The following is a 20,937-nucleotide window of genomic DNA, read 5'->3' on the forward strand; positions in this document are numbered from 1 at the left end:
ATGGCGTTAGTCTCGGCCCACCTCAGGCGATCCGGCATCAATGTGTTGCTGAACCTGGACGACTGGCTGATCCAGGCAAGATTGAAAGAGAAGGTTTTGTCCCCTCTCAAGGGCACCTGCTTGCTACTCCACAGGCTGGGCTTCACCCTGAACTTGCAGAAGTCCCTCGCAATACCAGAATAGAGGCTCCAGTTCATCTGGGAAGTCCTAGATATTCGGGTGGCCAAGGCTTTTTCTCCCAAAGAGAGAGTAACCCGTGTCAGACAGATGGTCTAGCTCTTTCAGACAGTTTGGAGTATCTGGGTGATTCCATTCTGTCTTTCCGACAATTTTTAACACATTACTGACAGAACCATTTTGATTACAAAATAATTCCTGGTGGTCTAAGTCCCTATGGCTGTCTAAATTTCCCTGTATACAGCCTCTTACTTCCCCTTTGGTGTGTAAGTGATACTCCCTAGGAAACGCTGGTGGAACGCCTTTGTAGGGAGGGGGGACATGCAAGAGACTGACCCTGTCCTTTCTAGTTTTTTCCAATAATGCTAAAAGAAAGTGTACACCCTAAGTAGTTCAATTATGTGTTTATTTGTATCGCCTGCTCAGTGGTGTGTCTTATTGATAAAAATACTTAATTGGTGTCAATTAAGTTATCTTGAAGCAACAGACAATCATAGTTTTTTGTCACTTATTAAAATATGATTTTCAATGTTATTGTGCCGACCCCACTACTCGCTTTTGGTGGGTATCGGGGGTTTGGGTTCTCACCCCAAACCAAAAATCCTTCTGTCGACCGGTTTCAGCGGCTATAATCTATATATCCGCCTTCTTCAGGACAAAGATATACCCCATCTGTGTCAGAGCTTTTCATTTGTTAATACAAGACAGTGTTTCATTATTGTCTCTGAACCTGAACACAACCCAGGAAGCCTCCCAAGCCAAATAATAGGGCACAGAGACAATAATGAAAAACTGTCTTGTATTAACAAATGAAATGCTCTGACACAGGCGGGGTATATCTTTGTCCTGAAGAAGGCGGATACATAGATTATAGCTGCTGAAACCGGTCGACAGAAGGATACCCACCAAAAGCGAGTCGTGGGCTCGGCACAATAACATTGAAAATCATATTTTAATGAGTGACTAAAAACTATGATTGTCTGTTGCTTCAAGATAACTTAATTGACACCAATTAAGTACTTGCTGTTCCATAACCACGTCACCTTACCAGCGGCTTCCTTCCTCTGCCTCTTAGGTCTCATGGCCTCTTGCATTTTTCTGGTGCCAGACGGCGAATACGGTCTCTGCAATGACTCATGCGGGGTCAGTGGCCCCAGTTATTGGGCACTATGAGGGATGTTATCAGAGTGTAAGGTGGTCAACTACCTCTCTTGGTGGGCCAGGTGCAGCAACAGATCGGCGGGGGAACTCATCTGGCCTCCATGGCCACATGCCAGGGTGGTCACGGATGAGTCCCTGGAGGGTTGGGGCATTCACTGCCAGGACTTGCAGGTGAGTGGCCTTTGGTGAGCGGTCTTTGGTCAGCGATGCAGGCCAGGTGGCACATAAACAGACTGGAATTGCAAGCCGTCAGATTAGCCCTGAAGGTGTTTGCACCCTGTCTGAAGGGGAAGCATGTCCTAGTTTTGATGCACAAATTCAGTGGCCATGCACTACCTGAACAAGCAGGGTGTGCGCCCCCCTTTGCAGGGAGGCGATGCAGCTGTGGTTCTGGCTGTTGGAGAACCAGATCTCATTGTCAGTAGTACATCTGGCGGGGACGGAAAACGGTTTGGTGGATGATCTGAGCAGACAGAGCACGGTCTCACACGAACGGTAGGGTGTGCCGGGAAGTCCTAGAAGAGTCCAACAGGAACTGCAGACAGTTTTGTTCGAGGGAATTCCCAAGGAACGGCACGCTATGGCATGCATTTCTAGTGCACGGGACCGTTCCTCTCCATCACGCTATCCCATCATCCCATGGTTGCTCAGGAGGTTGAGATGGTTTTGAGCAAACCATATCTTAATCGCCCTGGATTGGGCGGGGAGGAAATGGTACTCAGATCTTATAGACTTGGTCATCCGCCCACCTCTCTGGTTGCCTCACCTCCGGACCCCCTAACCGAGTCGGAAAGTCGGGTGCTGCACCCAAACCTGAAATCCCTCAACCTTCCTGCTTGGCTCTTGAGAGGATGAGCTACAGTGACTTGGTCCTCTCTGAGGAGGGACTCGAGGTGCTGTGCTGGCTGCACGCAAACCGTCAACAAGATCACTATGTGTGCAGGTGGAAAAGATTTGTGGTGTGGCGCAGGGAACCCTGGATTGACCTTCTCTCTTGCCACACCACTACAGTGATGTAATCCCTTCTGTCACTGGCCTCTTTCGGCCTTCAGGTGATCACAGTCAAAGAATACTTGCCGGCTTTGTCTGTGTTCAAAAGGTCTCTGGATCAAGGATCGTGCTAATCCGGTTATGGCCCAATTTCTGAAGGGACTTGTAAAGAGGTTTCTGCCGACTCCCTTTGTTGTTTCTGATCAAGAACTGAATCTGGTACTCACATTTCTTATGGCGACTCCTTTTGAGCCGTTACCTTCTTGTTCACTGCGGTTGTTAACCATGAAAACCGCTTTCCTGGTGCCCATCATTTCAGCCAGACGGGTAGTGTTTGAATTGCATCTCTCTCAGGCTATTGATTTTTCTGCTATTTTATTCACCTACGCACCTCCCTATAAAGAGGAGTCGTTTTCCTACAGGCTGGACTCTAAGAGTGTTGAGCTTTTACATAGCCAGAATGGCTGAGTACAGGAAAGTAGGCCAGATGTTTGGGCCCTTCTCCGTATCCAGAAAAGGTTCACTGTGGATCACGCTGCAGGCAAGGCCCATTCCACCAGAGGGGTTTCACCTGGTCTTCGCCTCATACAATCACAAAGCATTTCAGTCTGTATGTCGCCGTGGGGCTGACGCTCGCTTCGGAAAGGGCAGTGTTGTAGAATCTACTGCTGCAAAGCTTTCATCCCGCCTCCATTAATTCTACTGTTTTCGGAGTCTATCTGATGAGGAATCTGCAGGAAAAAGGCAATCCATAGAAGGAGAAATGTCTTACCATAATGTTCTTTCAATGGTTTGCCATTCCCCCGCAGATTCCTCATCAGATAGACATCCTCACCCAACTCAGCAGCTCGGAAAATTCTTCGACGGGGGGGCATAGTGGACCTCGTCTGAGCCGTCGATCCATCTTGCTCGGTGCTAGATAGTCGGTTGTCGTATGACATCAGGCGTCGTATATGTACTGCGTCATTACGCCCCTTACCTCAAAAGCTTTTTTTCTGCACGCTCGACATGTTGCTCTGTGAGGAACATAGCGATTTACTCCCGCGTCCTCGGCTCTATTCAGGGGAATCTTTTTGTTTTTCTTTTTCGCGTGATATCCGTGCCTCAGATTCGGGCTTTAAGTGTTGCACTTACTGCGAGTTCAAGATGTCGGTGACGACCCACACGTGTGTGTGTGTGTGGTGCCTCGGCACTGCACTGAGGGTTGCGCGTCATGTACAAAAATGGAGCTGAATCTATTTGGAAGCGGACAGCCAAGTTTGCTGTGGGTCGACCACCATCGAAATCTCCTATGCCGTGGACTGTTGGCTCTTCAGAGGCCAAAAGGGAGGGGCCTACCCGTGAGAAGGAGAGTAGACATCGGTGCAAGACTAAGAAGCGTTCTCATCCCCTCATTAAAAGAAGATGTCATGATCTCTGCTTCCAAAAGATCAGGACTTGCCCGACTCCCGTGGAAGCAGACCCATAACCCCGGTTCCGAGTGCCAGCCAGTCCCAATTGGGACCTTTTGGACCCTGTCCTGGCGCCAGTGGCACCAGGCTCATAAAGATGCCCAGTCCCAGCGCTGGAAGCGCCGGGCTCATAATGCTTGGGTGGACTTACCTGCAGCAGACCATGCTGCTTACTTACCTGCCAGTTGAACCCCTGATCCTCTTCTGTTTGGGACTACTTTTCCTGTTGGGTGGGGCAGGAGCCACTCCCTAGGTTCAGAACACTGGAACTCTTCTGGAAAGCAGGAACTCTTTTCTTACCTAGGCGTGGCTGTGGAAGGAGACACCTAAGCACTACAGGAGGCTATTTAAACCACACACGATGGATGAATCTTGCTTTGCGTTATTCTGCATTCTCTGCAGCAGAACGCTCATCGTGTCTTCTGCTTCAGATCCTGGGCCTAAGGGAACAAAGGCTTACCATCCTGGAATCCAGTCTTTAGCAGCACCTGTAAAGACAAAGAAAGAACAGGTTAGCACTACGGTCTTCAGTGGCAGCGCATCTCTTACCTGGTCCATCGGCTGTCACCAACGCCTCGCGCTGCATTCCGGCATCTGAAAGACAAAGGCTTACCTACTCTTCGCATGCTCCGGAGGTCTTCGCACTGCATTCCAGCATCTGAAAGACAAAAGAAGGTGCGTTTAAAGACATTGGGAAACTTTATTACTCACGTGCCATTACTCCTTCCCACGCCAAATCCAGTGGGTATTCCAGCACCCTTCAGCTTCTCTAAAGCTCCGAACTTGTACCTGCAAGATAAAAAGGACAGTTAGTGCGCATCGTGAAGCAGGCTACAAGCGCTTACTTACGTGCTTCCAGGCGCTTCTATTCCTCACACGGGTTCGATCCTCAACTCTCATCAGCCCGCCATCCGCCATCGCCGGAACCCTGCAAAACAAGAGATATCATTACAAAAGACTTTTAAGACATTTGAAGTGCCCAGAACTTACCGTTCGTGCAGTTAACGACGGACAGCAGTCCTCTGAGGTCAAGAGGCCTGCACCCTTATCCAGTGAAGAAACTGGTTACGGCACCCTGCCCCGAGGCAGATGGAGAGCTCGGCGTTCACTTACCTAAGGTGAGGGTGTTAACCTTTGGGGTTCTACAGGAGAAGAGAAAGGGAAGAGGAGAGAGGCACCCAATAACCCCAGTTCATTAATCCCATATTTTCTATCTGCAGACATCTTACTCTTCGAGTCAGACATACAGTGCACAGAGGTCCAGCCCAAAGAGCCAACCGTGTGTTACACATCACCTTTGAAGATACGGCATTCACCCAGTCAAGACCGGCACCTCTGCGGGAATCAGGTGAGCGTTACAGAAGATGCGTCACCATCATTGACCTAACTCTGGCTCCTCCTCATAATGGGGTAAGTATTGGGTGCGGCCGACAACTCGACAGGAGTGGGAGGAATGCAAATCGCAGATGCGTGCAATGTTTGACAATGCGGCTGGAGTTTTGGGTACGCACCCAAAACAGCAGGACCCAGTGGCTTCAGTGGTGCCCGGTGACCCTGCCCCCAGCCAAGCACCGATACCGACGCCCTCGGCATCAGGATAGCCTTCGAGCTCAGGCCTGAAGAAGGCCGTTCATCCTTCGAAGCCGGGTCCTTTCTGTGAGTCACAGGGCTCGACCCCTCTCGACTCACCTTCAGTGTCCAAGGTTCGGCCGATGCCAACAGCTACCCCTTCGACGTCAAAGAATAAGCCATCTATGATGTCTATCACTGCTCGATCCTTCGTCCTGCACCAACTTCTTCAGCACCATGGTGCAGATCTTAGAAGCCGATGGCGGGGACGATCATGGCAACGTCGACCCCCTTATATTCAGGTCCTGGTGAGGTTGGCATTGGCACAGTGCTGAATGATGCCAGTGGGTTTGACATATTCCCGGATGTGGAATTACAACATACTCGGCCATACACTCATGCCCATGCCAAATTTAGGTCTCTGCTAGACAGAGTGATCGACACTCTGGGGCTGACTGCTTCTGCAATTCGAGTTCAGGGGTATGAGTTGAATGATATATTTGATGGAGGTCCTGCTGTGGAGAAACCTATGCCACTGAATCAGCTATAGACAACCCAGTCGCCTCCTTCTGGCAACAGCCTACTTGGAACAAAAAACATCGGGCTGTATCAAACTAGAAAAAAAAACAGTCTGTCACTTCAAGATATGACTACACTAAAACATCATACTTTACAAGCAAGCCACCATTTCTGCTAAATCTTCAACCTTCAGCTTATGTATTGACAATGCCAAATCAGATACCTGAGAGATCTTTGCCATCCTCAGAGAGCTCAGAACTCCACCCCCCCTCCTTAACTAACAAAGTATGAAGCCTGGTGTACCAATATTCAAACCACAACGTTAAATAACATTTACCTGTTCAACAAAAAAATCTGTACAAAGCAGGGGTAGCCTGCTCGCATCTCCTGGCCTCCCAGACACTGCCTCTTGGCCTACCCACCAGAATCCAGCCACCACCCCCGTTTCACTTCGAAGATCACAACTAGAAATCTCAGCAATCCTCGAAAGCCTAAAACCTTCGAGGTGCAAAGGGAACATCTGTCCCGCAACCATCGTCAAGGACTGCTCTGAAATCCTAGTTCCAGTTATTGCAGCCTTGATAAATGCTTCCTTCTCCACAGGAATAGTACCAGCAAGTCTCAAGGAAGCTTCCTAGACCCAGCAGTGCCCAACAACGACAGGTTTATCACCACCGTCCCCTTCCTATTGAAAATTGCAGTTAGAGCAGCTTATTTGCAAGTACACTTCCTAGAAACTCACCATATCCTGGGAATTCATCAGTTAGGTTTCCAGCCAGGACACAGCACAGAAACAGCACTGCTCAGTCTAAAAAAACACAGATGACAAGATTAGGGACAGTGGGAAACCAGCACTCCTCCTCCTCCTCCTCCTACTCCTCCTCCTTCTGTATCTGTCGGCTGCATTTGACCTAGTTGACCAAAAGATCCTATGGCACCACCTCAACATCTCAGCCAACTTCTTCCCTGAAGCCACCTTGTGGATGGCCTCCTTCCTAGAAGGGAGAGTCATGAGAGTGTTTGCCGAGAATGCCAGTGCTGCACCTACACCCATCCCTTGTGGGGTTCCTCAAGACTCGTTCATATCTCTGACACTCTACAACATATTTTCCAGTCCCCTCTTTGACATCCTGGACTCCATCAGCTTGGCCTACACCAACTATGCCGATGACGCACAGATTCTTCTCCCCTCACTGGTAACTATGCAGAAGATTGTAACACTCAATAACGCCTATTCTACCATTCAGGCTTGTATGGTGGCAAACTGCCTTTACCTGAATGGAGATGAGACAGAGCTGCTGCTAGTAGGATGTAAGGAAGGCATGGTATCAACAGTACGGCAGACACAAGTGACCACAGTTCAAGGGTGTTTATTGAACGACAAAAGGGTTTGAAAAACACATATCTAATCCTAAATCTACAAATGGGAGCAAGCTACAACCATCAAATAATAACGCAGTCCTCGTAGTGTCTTGTCAAACTTAAAAGGCCTATACTAACAAAACCTATTGCCATTCCCTACCTCTAAATACAAATAATGTTACGAAAAAGAAAGAAATGTTCACAGAATGATATGTCAGGATGTTCAGGCCATTGGCCTCCCTTCCCCACGTTTTCTTCACTTGACAAGAGGGTACACTAGAGCTTAGCACCGTCTCTGGCTTCTCTAGCACGATGATACAGTTCAAGACATAAGCAGCAGGGCCTTGTGTGTCCAAGTCTCTTGCCATTCAAAATTCTCTTCATTCAGAGAGCCTGATGCGACAAACAATACTTTCTTTTCCTTTTTCAGATTATCTCAAGTACTCAAGTTTTTAGGCAATTCGCTATTCACCCCAGAGCCCCCTCAGCCGGGCTCAGATCCTTCTCCGCAATGTTTGTACATTATTTATGCATCTAATTAATCGTATGGTATTCTCTCTCAGGTGACTCGCTGTTCCCCCTATTTCCCCCTCATTCGGGCTCAGTTTCGGATCCCCCTCGGTCGGGCTCAGATTCCTTTTAACACAATGTTCATAACTTTACGCAAACTTTAAACCAAAAGCTTTGTACGCTGCTCTCCCCCTCCCTATGCCGTGCTCGGACCAACTTTCTATACGCTTTCATTAACTATCGAAGACTTTCGAATGTCCACAGGGTTTTGCTTGACCCGTTGCAGGACCACTTCAATTTCACAATTCTTTATCATTCTTCACATTTTCAGCTGGATACCTAACAGAGACTTTCGAATGAGCACCCATGTATCTTGGCTTCAAAGTTCAATCACTCATCCACTGATTAATTGTGTTTTGGTGTCGCTTGCCACGTACGCTTCATACACTGTTCTTATCTTCGCTGCTTTGTTGTAGGTGCCAAGGACAGTACCACAGCAGCCCACGATTCTCCCCGCCTTGACTATCGACCCAGGAGAGCCCTGGGTACCTATGCATGCAATTCAGCGTTCTTCAGCTTCAATTCCTGGTCTTACTCTTCCTATTCTCGAAGGTTCCTGAAAGTGATGCTCTTTCGTTGAAAAGGTCAAGGGCACTTCCCTCCTTGGAATCCTCTTTTGGTTTTGCCATCTTTTGCCTTGTATTAAACTGCCATCTTGGGACCGCTGTTTCATTGTCTGCTTTGCTCAGAATGTGCTCTTGTGCTCAGCCTTTTATCGGTGTGGGGAAGTGTGATGGAAGTCAGGTGTGTGTAATGGTCAGGGATTTCCTGACCCTGCCTGACCATTCTATTGGAACACGTCAGGTATACGGTTCAGGTGTTGGTCTGTTTTCTCTCACAGTGTGCAGTCTGTGAGAAAGTGTGCTTTATGAAAGGAGGTTCGAGTTCCTAAGTATCCTACCTGGTAGGATGTCGTAAAGGTCGTACAGGGCAGGGGATACCGCGTCTCGCCATCCGGTGTCCCACTTCCACTTCCCGAGCACCCCTCACCCAGGTGATCCTCCCGCACTAGTCCACCCCAAGAAACTGGATCCAAAAGCGATGGCTGTGTCCTGGCCGCCTGGATGACAGATCCCCGGGGAGTAGCAGGTGAGACACCTTCTGGGTTCTCACCAGGGTCCCCTATCTTACTAAAAAAACATTGACGCCCAATACTCAGCCTTTCATATAGAGGACATCAGGGTTCCAGTCTCCTCCTCACTAAAGACACTGGCCGTCTAGCTGGACCCTACCATCTCAATGACCCGCCAAGTGAGCGCAATAGCCTCATCAGTAGCCTACGCAACTAAACTACTAAATGCCTCAAAACTCTTTGTTTCTACAGAGAGCTACCTAACCATTGCTCGAGCAGTCACTGGCTCTAGAGTTGACTATTGCAATGTCCTCTTAACTGGTACCTCATCATAAAACCTTCACAATCTTCAAATCATACAAAACAGTGCTCTTAGAGCTGCTCTGAACATTCCCAAGAAAGAAAACAGAAACGCAGCTAGGAGAGATGCTCATTGGCTACACATTCGAGAGCGTATCATGTTCAAAACGATGTTCATTACTCAAAAGTGCCTCTCAAATTCTGCCCCTTCCTAACTCTCCTGGAAATCTCTAGAACCCAGTCATCCAGACCAACTATAGCCCTTAATGCTCACTGCATCTTCCAACAAAGTCAGACGAGCCAAAGCCGGTGGCTCCAGTTTTCCCTATATCACAGCCAAACAGTGGGACTCCTTGCCTGTTGCACCAAGAGCAGAACCCTCATACTGGGTATTCCGAAAAATCCCTCAAAACCTGGCTGTTTACCTTGAATGCTGTTTGCCTGCTCAATACCCTGTAATACCGTATTACAAGGTCTATTTCTCTTCACTTTGTTTGCAAGTAACGGGTCTGTAGCAGTGCCTCAACGCCTCTGGGCTATTTGTGTGCTTTATAAATGAAATAAATAAATACATACATTCCCACGAGCCAGCTCCAGTTTAACTGGCAAGTACAGGCGGCAAGAGGGGATCTGTCCTTTTTGCCATCTCATCCTTCACCGGAGGTATTAGTTGTACAGGTGGCCACAGTTTCCACCAGCACAGCGTAATCTACCTCAAATCTGCCTCCGGACAGGGAGGGCAAAATAGTGGATGCAGTTTCTAACAAGATTTTCACCTCGACAACATCGCCTTGAAGGCCATTAATGTTTGCTTTGGGTTTGCTAAATATTCCTTCAGGCTTTGGAAGGCAATGGAGCACGCAGCCCAATATACCTGTGAAGGGGAGCTGCCAGATGGTTTTACACAGCTGGTGGATGATAGGAAGGAGGTGGCTAGGCAGTCACTGCAAACAGGCCTGGAACTGGCGGACTGCATTGGCCGGTCAATAGGGTCAGTAGTGGTACTTAGGAGGCAGGCCTACCTGCGCTCCTCTAGGTTTTCCCTTAATGTCCAAGATAGGTTACTGGACATGCCTTTTGACAGAGAATTCAAGGAGTCAAAGTTTGATGCAAATTCGCTGTGCCTAGCTGTGCAGCCGGCCAAGCCTGCCTTTAGCTTTGCTGCAAGGGCTACAAACGTTACTTCCCTTAAAGCAGAAAGGCGCAGCTACTGCAAGCCAGCAGGGGCAGAAGCCTTCTCGTGCTTCGGAATGGGCAGAGGGGCTTCCAGATGCCAGCGGGTAGTGGCAGCAGCAGTAGGGACGGCTCTGTCCTTGAAAACACTTTGCTTTTCCCCATCTCACAACTCAGTTTGGAGGACGGCTCCACGAGCATTGGCCCCAATGGTGGGAGATTACCTCAGACGCCTGGGCCCTAGATCTCGTGTGGTGGATTTGTCGTCTGCCCTTAAGAAACCCTCTGTGCAGATTGTCACCACCTCCATGCCAACTGGAACAGGAGCACCAGGAAGAACTGTGAGATCTGTTTTTGTAGGGTGCCGTGAAAGAGGTACCACCCGAGCAGAGAGGGATTGGGCTGCTATTCTCGTTATTTCCTGATACCCTAGAAAGGATGTGGTCTCCGTCCTTTTTTGATTGTCAGGGCCTTGAACAAGTTCCTGAGGAAAGATAAGTTTAAGATGGTGTCGTTGAGAGAAATTCTCCAGGCTCTCGATTTGCAGGACTGGCTGGTGTCAAACGCTTGCTTCCATGTGCCGATGCATCAAAAGCACAGGAATTTCCTGAGGTTCCTCATAGGGGACAAGCACTATCAGTTGAAGGTGATTCCCTTTGGGTTGAACTCCACTCCAACGATCTTCACCAAGCTCATGGCAGTAGTCGTGGCTCACCTCGGTGTCCACGTATTCCCGTACTTGGATGACTGGCTGATCCAAGGAAAGTAGGCGTAGTGGGTTTTGTCCCACCTAGTGGACACCTGCTCACTGCTTCACAGACTGAGCTTCTCCCTGAACTTGCAGAAGTCTCACATGACACCATTCCAAAGGCTTTGATTCCTTGGGGCAGTCCCAGACACTAGGGTAGCGAAGTCTTTCCCACCCGAAGAGAGAGTATCAGCATTGCACAGCTGGTTAGCCTGTTCCAGAAACATGCCACCTTAACAGCGGTTTCCTTCCTCCGCCTCTTAGGTCTCATGGCCTCCGTTTTATTTCTAGTGTCAGAGGCCTGGCTACAAATTAGATCTTTAAAATGACCCCTACGTGGCCAGTGGTCCCAGTACCTCAGAACCCTCAAAGACCTCCTTGGGGTTTCCAGGTCAGTGGTCAACAACCTTTCTTGGTGGGCCAACAGCAGTAATTTACTGGTGGGGGAAGGGAACCCTTCTGGCCTCCGTGGCCTGAGTCACGGATGCGTCTCTGAAGGGTTGGGGCACTTACTGCAAGGACTTGCATGTGAGTGGCCTTTGGTCAGCAATGGAGGCCAGATGACACATCAACAGACTGGATTTGCGAGCTATCGGGTTGGCCCTGAAAGCGTTTGCGCCATCTCTGAAGGGGAAGCATGTCCTGATTTTAATGGTCAATACGGTGGCCATGCACTATCTGAACAAGCAAGGTGCCGTGCGCGCCCTCACACTTTGCAGAGAGGTGATGCAGTTGTGGTTCTGGCTGTTAGATCTTAGTCTTGGCATTTCATCTGGCTCGGACAGAGAACGGATTGGCGAATGTTCTGAGCAGGTACAGCACGGACTCACACTAGTGGGAAGTGTGACAGGAAGTACTGGAAGAGGTCTTCTCTCCCTGGGGTACTCCAGCAGTGAATCGGTTTGCCACGTAGTCCAACAGGAATTGCATGCAGTTTTGCTTGAGGTCATGCCCAGCAAACGTCATTCCCTCTCCACTAGGCCTTCCATCCGATTCCCATCATTCCTTGAGTTCTCAGGAGGTTGAGATTTCGAGCAACCATGAGCTTGATCGCCCCGGATTGAGCGAGGAGGACATGGTACTCAGACCTTCTGGATCTGCCCATCTGCCCACCTCTCAGGTTGCCTCTCCGCTCGAATTTCCTAAGCCATTTGGAAGGTACGGTGCTCTTCCCGAACCCGGAGTCCCTTAACCTGCATACCTGGCTCTTGAGAAGATGAGATATGATGACTGGGACCTCTCTGATGAGGTGCTTGAGGTGTTGCTGGCTGCACGCAGACCATCTGCAAGATCCATGTACGTGTGCAGGTGGAGAATGAGGTGTGGTGCAAGGAACGCAAGATTGACCCTATCCCTTGCCCCATGATTACAGTGATGGAGTTCCTTCTATCACTGGGCTCTGCAGGCCTTCAGGTCGCCACAGTCAAAGGATATTTTGTCTTTGTTCAAGAGGTCTCCGGTTCAAGTTTCGTTTTGTTACGATCCCAGTTATGGCCCAATTCGTAGCTCTAGCTGTTACCCAGCAAACACTTTCCAGATGGATCATCTCATGCATTGCAGAGTGTTACCTGTCCGCATGCAGGGAACTGCCTCCTGGCATCAGAGCCCACTTGACTACAGTGTTCTCCGCATCTACAGCCTTGCAGAGGGGTGTTCGAATTAAGGACAACTGCCAGGCGGCAACCTGTTCCTCACTCCCTACTTTTACAAGGCACTATAACCTGGATGTCGCCCGTGGGGGCTGAAGTACTCTTTGGTAGGGCGGTACTGCAAAACCTTTTACAATGAGCTTTCTGCCCGCCTTCATTGTTCCAATGCTTTGCGAGTATCTAATGTGGAATCTGCAGGAGAAAGGCAATCCATTCAAGGAGAAATTACTCACTGTAAGTTCTTTATATGGATTCTTCTCCCGCAGATTCCTCATCACCCCTCCTTTCCATCCCCGCTCAGAAAGTGTTAGCAGTTGGTGCATGCCTACTTCGGGAGAGAGTCAACTTAGTGATGATCCTAGAGTGTTTGTTTCTATCTAGCAAGCCGCATGTCTTTCTCACTCTCTGTTTTAAAAAAAATAAAGTATTTTCGATAAGCGATAGATTTTCTTATAAGTCTACATTTAAGGGATCCTTGCTTGTTAACCCTTTATTGGCTTTTGGCCTTCTCTCCCTATTTTCCTCCGCAGCGGTTGAGCTCGGGGGTTGGGGGTAAGGCGAAAACTGAGGTAAGGGGCATAGTGACGCAGTATATATATACACAACGCCCTATGTCCTGTCCTGAGCCGACGATTGATAACCGAGCAAAACGGATTGATGGCCGAGTCTATGTCCACTATGCCATCTGTCAAAGTATTTTCCAAGCAGCAGAGCTAGATGAGGATATCTGGGATAGGAATCCATAGAAAGAACATTACAGTGAGTAATTTGACCTATGGATTCTTATCCGCAGATTCCTCATCTCCCCGCCCATCCATCCCCGCTAAGAAAGTGTCTACAGTAGGTGGTTGTCTTCTCTTAAGAGGGAAGTGTTGGCAATGGTTCCAGGGTCTCTTGTCCTCGTCTTGGTTTGGGTATGCATTCCTTTGTCTCTTCTACAAAGTAAAAAGGAGATGTGTAGGTAAATACCAGTTGGAATTCTTTTTTTCTAATACTCTGTTGGCTATTTGGCCATCCTTTTTCTTGCTGGTTTGCCTCTGCAGTGGCTGAGCTCGAGGGGCTCAACTGAGGTACTGGGGCTTAGTGATGCAGTATTTGTATGATGTCCGACTTCAAGTCCGGATCTGATGATAGAGCACCAAGTCAATGCGGATCGACAGCAGAGTCGGGGGTCCACTATGCCCCGTCAGAGTTTTTCCGAGCGGCTAAAGCTGAAAGGGGATTTCCATCTGATGAGGAATCTGCATTTCTCCTTCTCCTCTAAACTAATCACTGTCCTTTGGGTCATACTGCCCTCCTCCAATGACAGTTGTCTCCCTGAGCTCTACCCCTGGTGGGCATCTTCAGAGTTTTGCCACATGTTTCATTGTTGGGAGTTTTTGTATTTTTTTTTTACCAACTTGTTCCATCGTTCGACCGTCTGTCGACTGCAGGCAGCGGAGACCCTTTGTCAGCGAACATCAACTTTCATCGCAGATCTTCTCTCTGAACTTTACAGAGGGCCTAGGATTGGGCCTACTTTGCGCCTTTCACTGTTTCCGAAGAGTAGAGAAGTCTCTTCATGATGTGTGCAGAATGTGGACTTCAAAATGTCTATCATGGAGCAAGACCATAAGTGCTTGTGTGGCCTGCCTCTGGACCACGAATAGGAGAATGCAAGATTTGCAGTGGTTTTCCAAAGAAAACATAAAGGGACCGTTACAGCAGCGTGGCTCAAGTTGGGGAACGCCTCTGACGCAGTCTCTGGGCACGGTCATGCCTCATGCAGGACCGGCCAGTCCCATGACCGAACTCCCTCTGAGAAGAGGTTGAAGTCTTTTGAGGATGTCCCTTCCCTGGGGGTCTAAAAGAAGGGTACGGGCTTCAGAGCCCCCTGGGTTTGGCGTGGCTGCTGGTTACAGTTCAGGAAGGACCTGCTCACCGTCGCTATCTATGTCCATGGCGAGCCTGCCAGTTATTGGTTTTCCTTCCAAGAGGAAGTCCTTGACCCCATTGATGTTTTGATTGCCATCCATCGGACAAGACAACAAAGGAGAAGTCCTCGGGTGCCTCCTCTCCCCTCTCCCCACCCCGTCGACAACACAGTTGGCGACCAAACCCACGACTTTGTAGACGACCGATTCGTCTTCCAAGACATCCACCCCGTCGATGATCACGATCCAATCAACGAGAGCACCAGAATCCACTTCGTTGACGATCCCGTCAATGACCATCATGACTTTGTCAAAAAAGAGGGGCCTGGCAATGAACGTGGTCTCTATGATCATGAAAACAACCCCACATGTGGCCTTGCCACCATGGTGTACAATATCTGCTGACACCCGTGTGAAAGTGGTGGTGACCATCGTTGCCATACTCCCGAAACAGTCTGGTAAGGCCAAGGAACGACTGCCCATGTAACCTCTCCCCAGACAGGGGACACTGTCCCTGGCGATGCCCAGGGATTCTCCTAAGGAGCCTTTGCACATTTACGCGAGCTCTGACGATGACAACTTGGCCGAGGACTTATACTCGGACCTTGAAAGGGGCTGTGGTACCATGGCGATGGATGGGTTTCAGAGGGTTGAGCCTGAACCTTCATCCAGCCCATGGAGGCGCTTCATCCCGGAGCCGTTGCCGGCTGTTCCTCTCAAACCTCATCCAGGGCCCAGGGACATGTCATTTGACATCTGTATGACCCTGCACACTTGTGTATCGGAGATGAAACAAAGGCTGCCTGCTCCTCCTCCAGCTCAGAGTCCCTCAAGGCCGCTGACCAGGAGCCCTTCCAGGCCAAAGCAGAAGTCAAGGGATCCGTCCGTCCCGAGAAGTCAGCCGAGCACTCCGCCACCGCTGCATTGTCCTTTGACCCCTGTGGTGGAGGAGCCCCAGCACATGGACACTGGTACGAATACGGACACTACTGCATCTGGCAGGTCCTACAAGGGGTATAACACGCGATAATCCTCAACCCTCTCTTGCCACGGCTCAGGAAGCATACAGAAGCCCCTGGTAGGCCTATGGCAGCAGAGGCCAGCGTCGTCGCCTGCAGGCCAGGATGCAGACGCCCAGTAGGCCTGAACCGGCTGTGGATCCGGGCCCTGGCTTGCATACTCGGTGGGAGACTGACAAGCCAATTTTGTCTGTCCCGGATTGGGACCTTAATCCGATGCTGATATTTCTGATGGTGGTCCTTGTGAGCCTATGCATACTTGTTCTTTAAGACTTGCACAAGGTTCTTTGATTAAAGACTAGTGTGATGAATCCTCAACGAATCCCCAGTAGTGAGCTCCTACCACATTGCCAGGGACGGCAGCTGCTACCTGATCCTGACCCTCGGGGTGATACCGTAAGGGAGGATCATGTGGGGGGAGATGATTGCGAGGGATGACTCATCCTTTAGGAGAGGAGCAGTATTCCCTCACCCCGCCCCTCCTTTGAGGACAGCACTATACTACCTAAAGCACTGATGGCAAATTGCCATTTTGAACCAATAACTATTCATACCTTCCTTACAAATACCTAAAGCACAACTAACATGATGATATCATGATAGGCATGAATCCCAAACAGAATCTCCTTATAACCTCTGCTAATTCTATGGACTCGAACTCCCATAGTGCCTCAGGTACTGAGATGAAAAAGAGGGACAAGGAGTTAATGTGGATTGAGAGAAGCCCTAAACACAACATACGGTCTAGTTGTAGAAGAAACCAGCTGCAGGGGACATTTAAAGAGGACTTCCACCGACCATCAGTGGAAGTTGTGTGTGGAGTCGGAGAGAGAAGGTGCAGTCTGGGCGAAGCAAAGTCCAAATCAGTAAGAAAAGGCAGATGTGCTGGAGATGACTGCGTGGGAGCGGGCAGGTGCTCCTGGGCTGTTGTTAATCACCCTGTGGTACTGGCTTGGTGAGAGACTGAGAGGAGTGAGGCTCTAGGGAGAAGCAGCGGGGAAGCTGTACTGGGCGTGATGAAGGCAGGAAGCAGCCATGTTACTTGCAAATGGAACGCGAGAGCAGGAGAATGCTGGAAACGGGTCCGCCAAGTGAGAGACGCCATTCTCGCCTTGAAACATCACCGCACCATTCTTGGGGATGCAAGAATATACCAGTGAATTATCCTGAATACAGGGGGGGACCTCGAGACGTACCAAAAACACACACACAGTTAAAGGTGCCATTTGAATACCGACAAAGTAAATTTGAAAGACTGTATTTGCACAATTCCTCATGCATGAAATGTCAATATGAGGAAAGCTGGAGCGAATATAAAGCTAAGCAAGTGAATGACAGCGAAAATGCTGAAAGGCAAGATTTGCATATGTCTGCATGCATTAATAATTCATATGGGGAAAGTTTGAGCAAGCATTGCCCTAAGCAAATAAGTGTTGTTAAAGAAGTTGAGAAGTGGAACTTGAGCACCTCTTCATGTATGAGAGGTCATATGGGGGAGCTTGGGACAAGTAAAACAAGAAGTAGAATTTGTTTGAACAAGTGGGTGGGCAAACCTTGTTGGTAATGGTGCTGGATTATGCTAACATCCTGGATTAGGTTAATTATTGAAGGTCAGTACACCTTGTTGTGGTTCACAATTTGATTTTTTTATTGTTGATTTCTGTGACCATTATCCTAGCACGTACAGTGCTTTTTGCATGTTAGAAGAGCAACACGTGTTTCGACCGAAGTCTTGGCACAAGGAGCATTGATTGGAAGCCTTTGTATAAGGAAGGAGGCCAGGAGATGATTGAATTTTCTGAATCCGCATAGGAGGGCTGAGTAGCCACTGTCTGTCTGGGTTAGTGTCAAGGTCTGACCTCCTTCTGCCTTGAACAAAGATGTTGGCCGAAACACGTGTTGGCTCTTCTCACATGCAATTAGCACTGTACATGATAATCCAGCGCCATTACCAAGAAGGTTTGCCCTCCCACTTGTGCTTAATCTACCATTGGGAAATTCAGAGCTTTTTCCCAAGCAAACCATGTGCCAGGCTGCAGGATTCAACTAATCATACGACTTGATGAGGCAATATCGCAGGCAGTATTCCAGGTAATCCCTAAAGCCTATGACAAAGAGAGATACAATGAAAGATACCTGGCAGGGGAAGTACACCAGGAAACCATTCTTGGAAAATAAATGTGAAAAAGACATTGTTGCCTTCCTGTCATTTGTGAAGTAGTTGAGACACATCCTTTGAAGCTGAAGACTTCTTTTGCCACCTTCCAACAGTGTCACAAGAAAGGGCACTTATACTATTTCTGAGGAGTCATTGTTTGGGAAAATACATTCTTTGTCATTTCTTAAGAGTGTTTTTGTGAAAGAAATATCTCGCCATCCTTTAAACTCTGACGTTAAGAAATACACTGTGGTGACTAAACTATAATAATCCAGGGGAAGGGAATCTCTCCTGGATTCAAGGATTATTTGTTGAATTTCTATCGTAGGTTCTACACCCTTTTCATTAAGTAGAAATCAGAACATTTGCTTTGCACCTTTTGATTATCTGTTTAAGTGTGTAGTTTGGACACGAGATCTGTTTATTTGTTTTGACGAGACATAGACGGTTCTTTAGTTTTAGTTTCCTGGGCAGGAAAACTCTGGTTAGGATAAATACAGAGAGTCCTGTATGCAACCCCTTTCCTCAAATAAAAATGTCTCATGTTGAAAGTATTACTACTTTGTGTTGTTCTCTCATTTCTGGTGCCTCACACTAGGACAGGGACTGCTATGAAGGACTAGGATGAGAGATCAGGGACTAGGAGAGGAGGGAGAGCAAGTATGGACTAAGATGAGAGAGATGCATAGTCTATCGACTGGGACAATGATGACAGATCGGGACAAGGGGCTAGAGACTGTTAATAGGGACTAAGAATAGAACACGAGATAAGGCTTTTGAGTGAGGAATTAAGACTAGATACTGGGACGATAGCCTGAGAGGTTTAGTACTAGGATGGGGGCTAAGGGAGTAGAAGAAGAGACTAGCATAAGACACTAGGACAAGGGGTGAGGGACTGGAACTATAAATTGGGACTGGAGACTAGGACAGGGTCTGGAGACTTGGACAAGATATTGGGATAATGGCCTTGGATGTGAGTATATGACTAGTATGAAAGATAAGGTATAAAGGACTAGGGAAGAGGTATAGGAGGAGAGTTGAGGACTGTTGATGAGGGCTGTGGGAATGGGATGAATTACTAACTGTGTTTGGAATGAGGGGCAATGTGTGGAAGTAGGCACTAGGACAAGAGACCAGATCTTGGATGAGGGATTGGGAAAAGGTAGTAAGATTATCTTCCAGGACTGGGGTGGGAAAGTACAATGAGAGACTTGGACAAGAGACTGGCACTAGGATTAGAGTAAAGCTCCAGGTGCTTGGACTAGTAATCGTTAAACATGGACCAGCAACTGAGAACATTCCTACAACCCAAGCCCTAATTGGCTGCCATTAATGATAAAAGCCCTTGTTGGTTGATATGGCAGAATATATAAAAAGAATCTTGCATGCAGTCAATACATGCCACATGTATTGGGATTTTCCATAACAGCCAAATCTTTTTATTCTCAACACCTTTTCTTTCCTTTCTATGGCATATCTTTGGCACAAAGATGTTGATAATGCACCACCATATGTGCCAAAACTAGAATGGAGCAGTGGCCACAGTCTTGCAGTTGGTGCTGCATGGTTTAAATTATACTGTTATTTATTTTCTAAATTCTTGTCATTAAAAACTCTGTATATGTCCAACTTGTAGAATTAGAGCATCTCTGTTTGGATTTCCTCCTAAAGGAAGATGTGTATGAAAAAGCCCAGGTGCTAAAGAAGAAGTTAAGTATGCAGTATCAGAGATCGGCCACGGAGAACGTGCTCATTGTCCATAGGTTGAACACGCCTGAGTTTTTGAAGCAGACGGGCAAACCTGCAAACCTCATTGTCTCACTCTACGAACACAGCAGCATAGGTCAAAGAATTCAAATTCCGAGTGGCAGAGATTATCCCGGTTAGTACTGTGATTTAAGTTTTGTTTCTTGTGTCCTCATCATAATTTGTTTAGTTTGATTGTGCTGTTCGGAAGCACTTTTTGGCTAAATGCTCTACTGTGGTAATATCACACCTGTAATAGTGCTCATGTATTGCAGTGAGCAGAAACTGTTGGTATTATTGGTCGGGATTAACTGATAAAAGCTTTGTCATCCACTTCACAATTTGAAATGAAACATTAATCATTATGAATCACAATCTGTGTCTAATGTTGCTTGTGCGTTATTGAGCAGGAGGAGATGTGTCTGAGTTGTAAATTGTGATAAAAGGAGACCAGAGTTCTAATCCTAACTCGCACAACAGAAATAATAAACCAATAATGGCTAAATTATACAGTCTAGACAAATAATCTCCTCATCCTACTATGTGCAAAATGTATGATTTGGTGACTGAGTCTCAGTATTAAGTGCTATGTGAGAAAAAAATGTGAAACCGTCATTTGCAATCAAATTAGTTCAGTGGATTATGACTATATATACATCAGACGCGGGAGGATAGCTCAGGGGCCACGTGCTTGCCTTGGAAGCAGGACGACGCAGAACAACACAGGTTCGATCCCCGGGTCCGTGCTTAGAAACCTCTGGGCATTAAGCACGTTATAAAGAACCAATTATAATTATAAAATTACCTTACTCAGATCTTGGGTTACACAACACTTTAAATAGTTTCTGTCTTTGTGAACAATATGGGAATGTGAAGATATTTAATTTTAAAATAGTTCAAATGTTCAAGGATCATCTCCTGTAGAAAAGATCAATGAAAGGTTTCTTTAGTATAAGTATGTAATGGTACACATGTTGGCACAAGCGTAGACAAATGTGTAAACCTTAGTTCTGCATTTTTCAGGGAAACGGGCACAGTAACCCCCTCCATGCAAGAATCCATTACCGTCCTTCTATCCAAACCTGGGGGGGACCCCAAGGAAGGCGGCCTCCTACAGACCAATTGCCCTGCTGAACATTGATGCCAACATCTACTCCAAAGTCCTTGCGACGCGTCTTTCCCACATCCTGCCTGACATAATCCACCCGGATCAGACTGGGTTCATTAGAAAAAAAGCCACAGGCAACAACATCCACAGAGCGCTGGACCTGGTAGACTTGGCCACCTGGGGCTCCCAGGGTCTAGCACTACTGGCCCTCGACGCCACCAAAGCGTTTGACAAGGTGGACTGGACCTTTAT

General features: G+C 47.9%; 1 protein-coding gene across 2 annotated transcripts in view; it reads left to right on the top strand.

Moving 5' to 3' along the window:
* Window positions 1-20,937, top strand: part of KNTC1 (kinetochore associated 1) — a 2,501,313-nt gene that overhangs the window by 1,748,107 nt on the left and 732,269 nt on the right. For both annotated transcript variants that reach the window (XM_069619627.1, XM_069619628.1), the window contains exon 51: window positions 19,503-19,713. In XM_069619627.1, the coding sequence (XP_069475728.1) occupies window positions 19,503-19,713 (211 nt within the window). The remainder of the gene's footprint in view (window positions 1-19,502; window positions 19,714-20,937) is intronic.

This window comes from Ambystoma mexicanum, chromosome 10, assembly GCF_040938575.1.
Source record: "Ambystoma mexicanum isolate Mex_15411 chromosome 10, UKY_AmexF1_1, whole genome shotgun sequence".
In the NCBI taxonomy this organism is placed as follows: Eukaryota; Metazoa; Chordata; class Amphibia; order Caudata; family Ambystomatidae; genus Ambystoma; species Ambystoma mexicanum.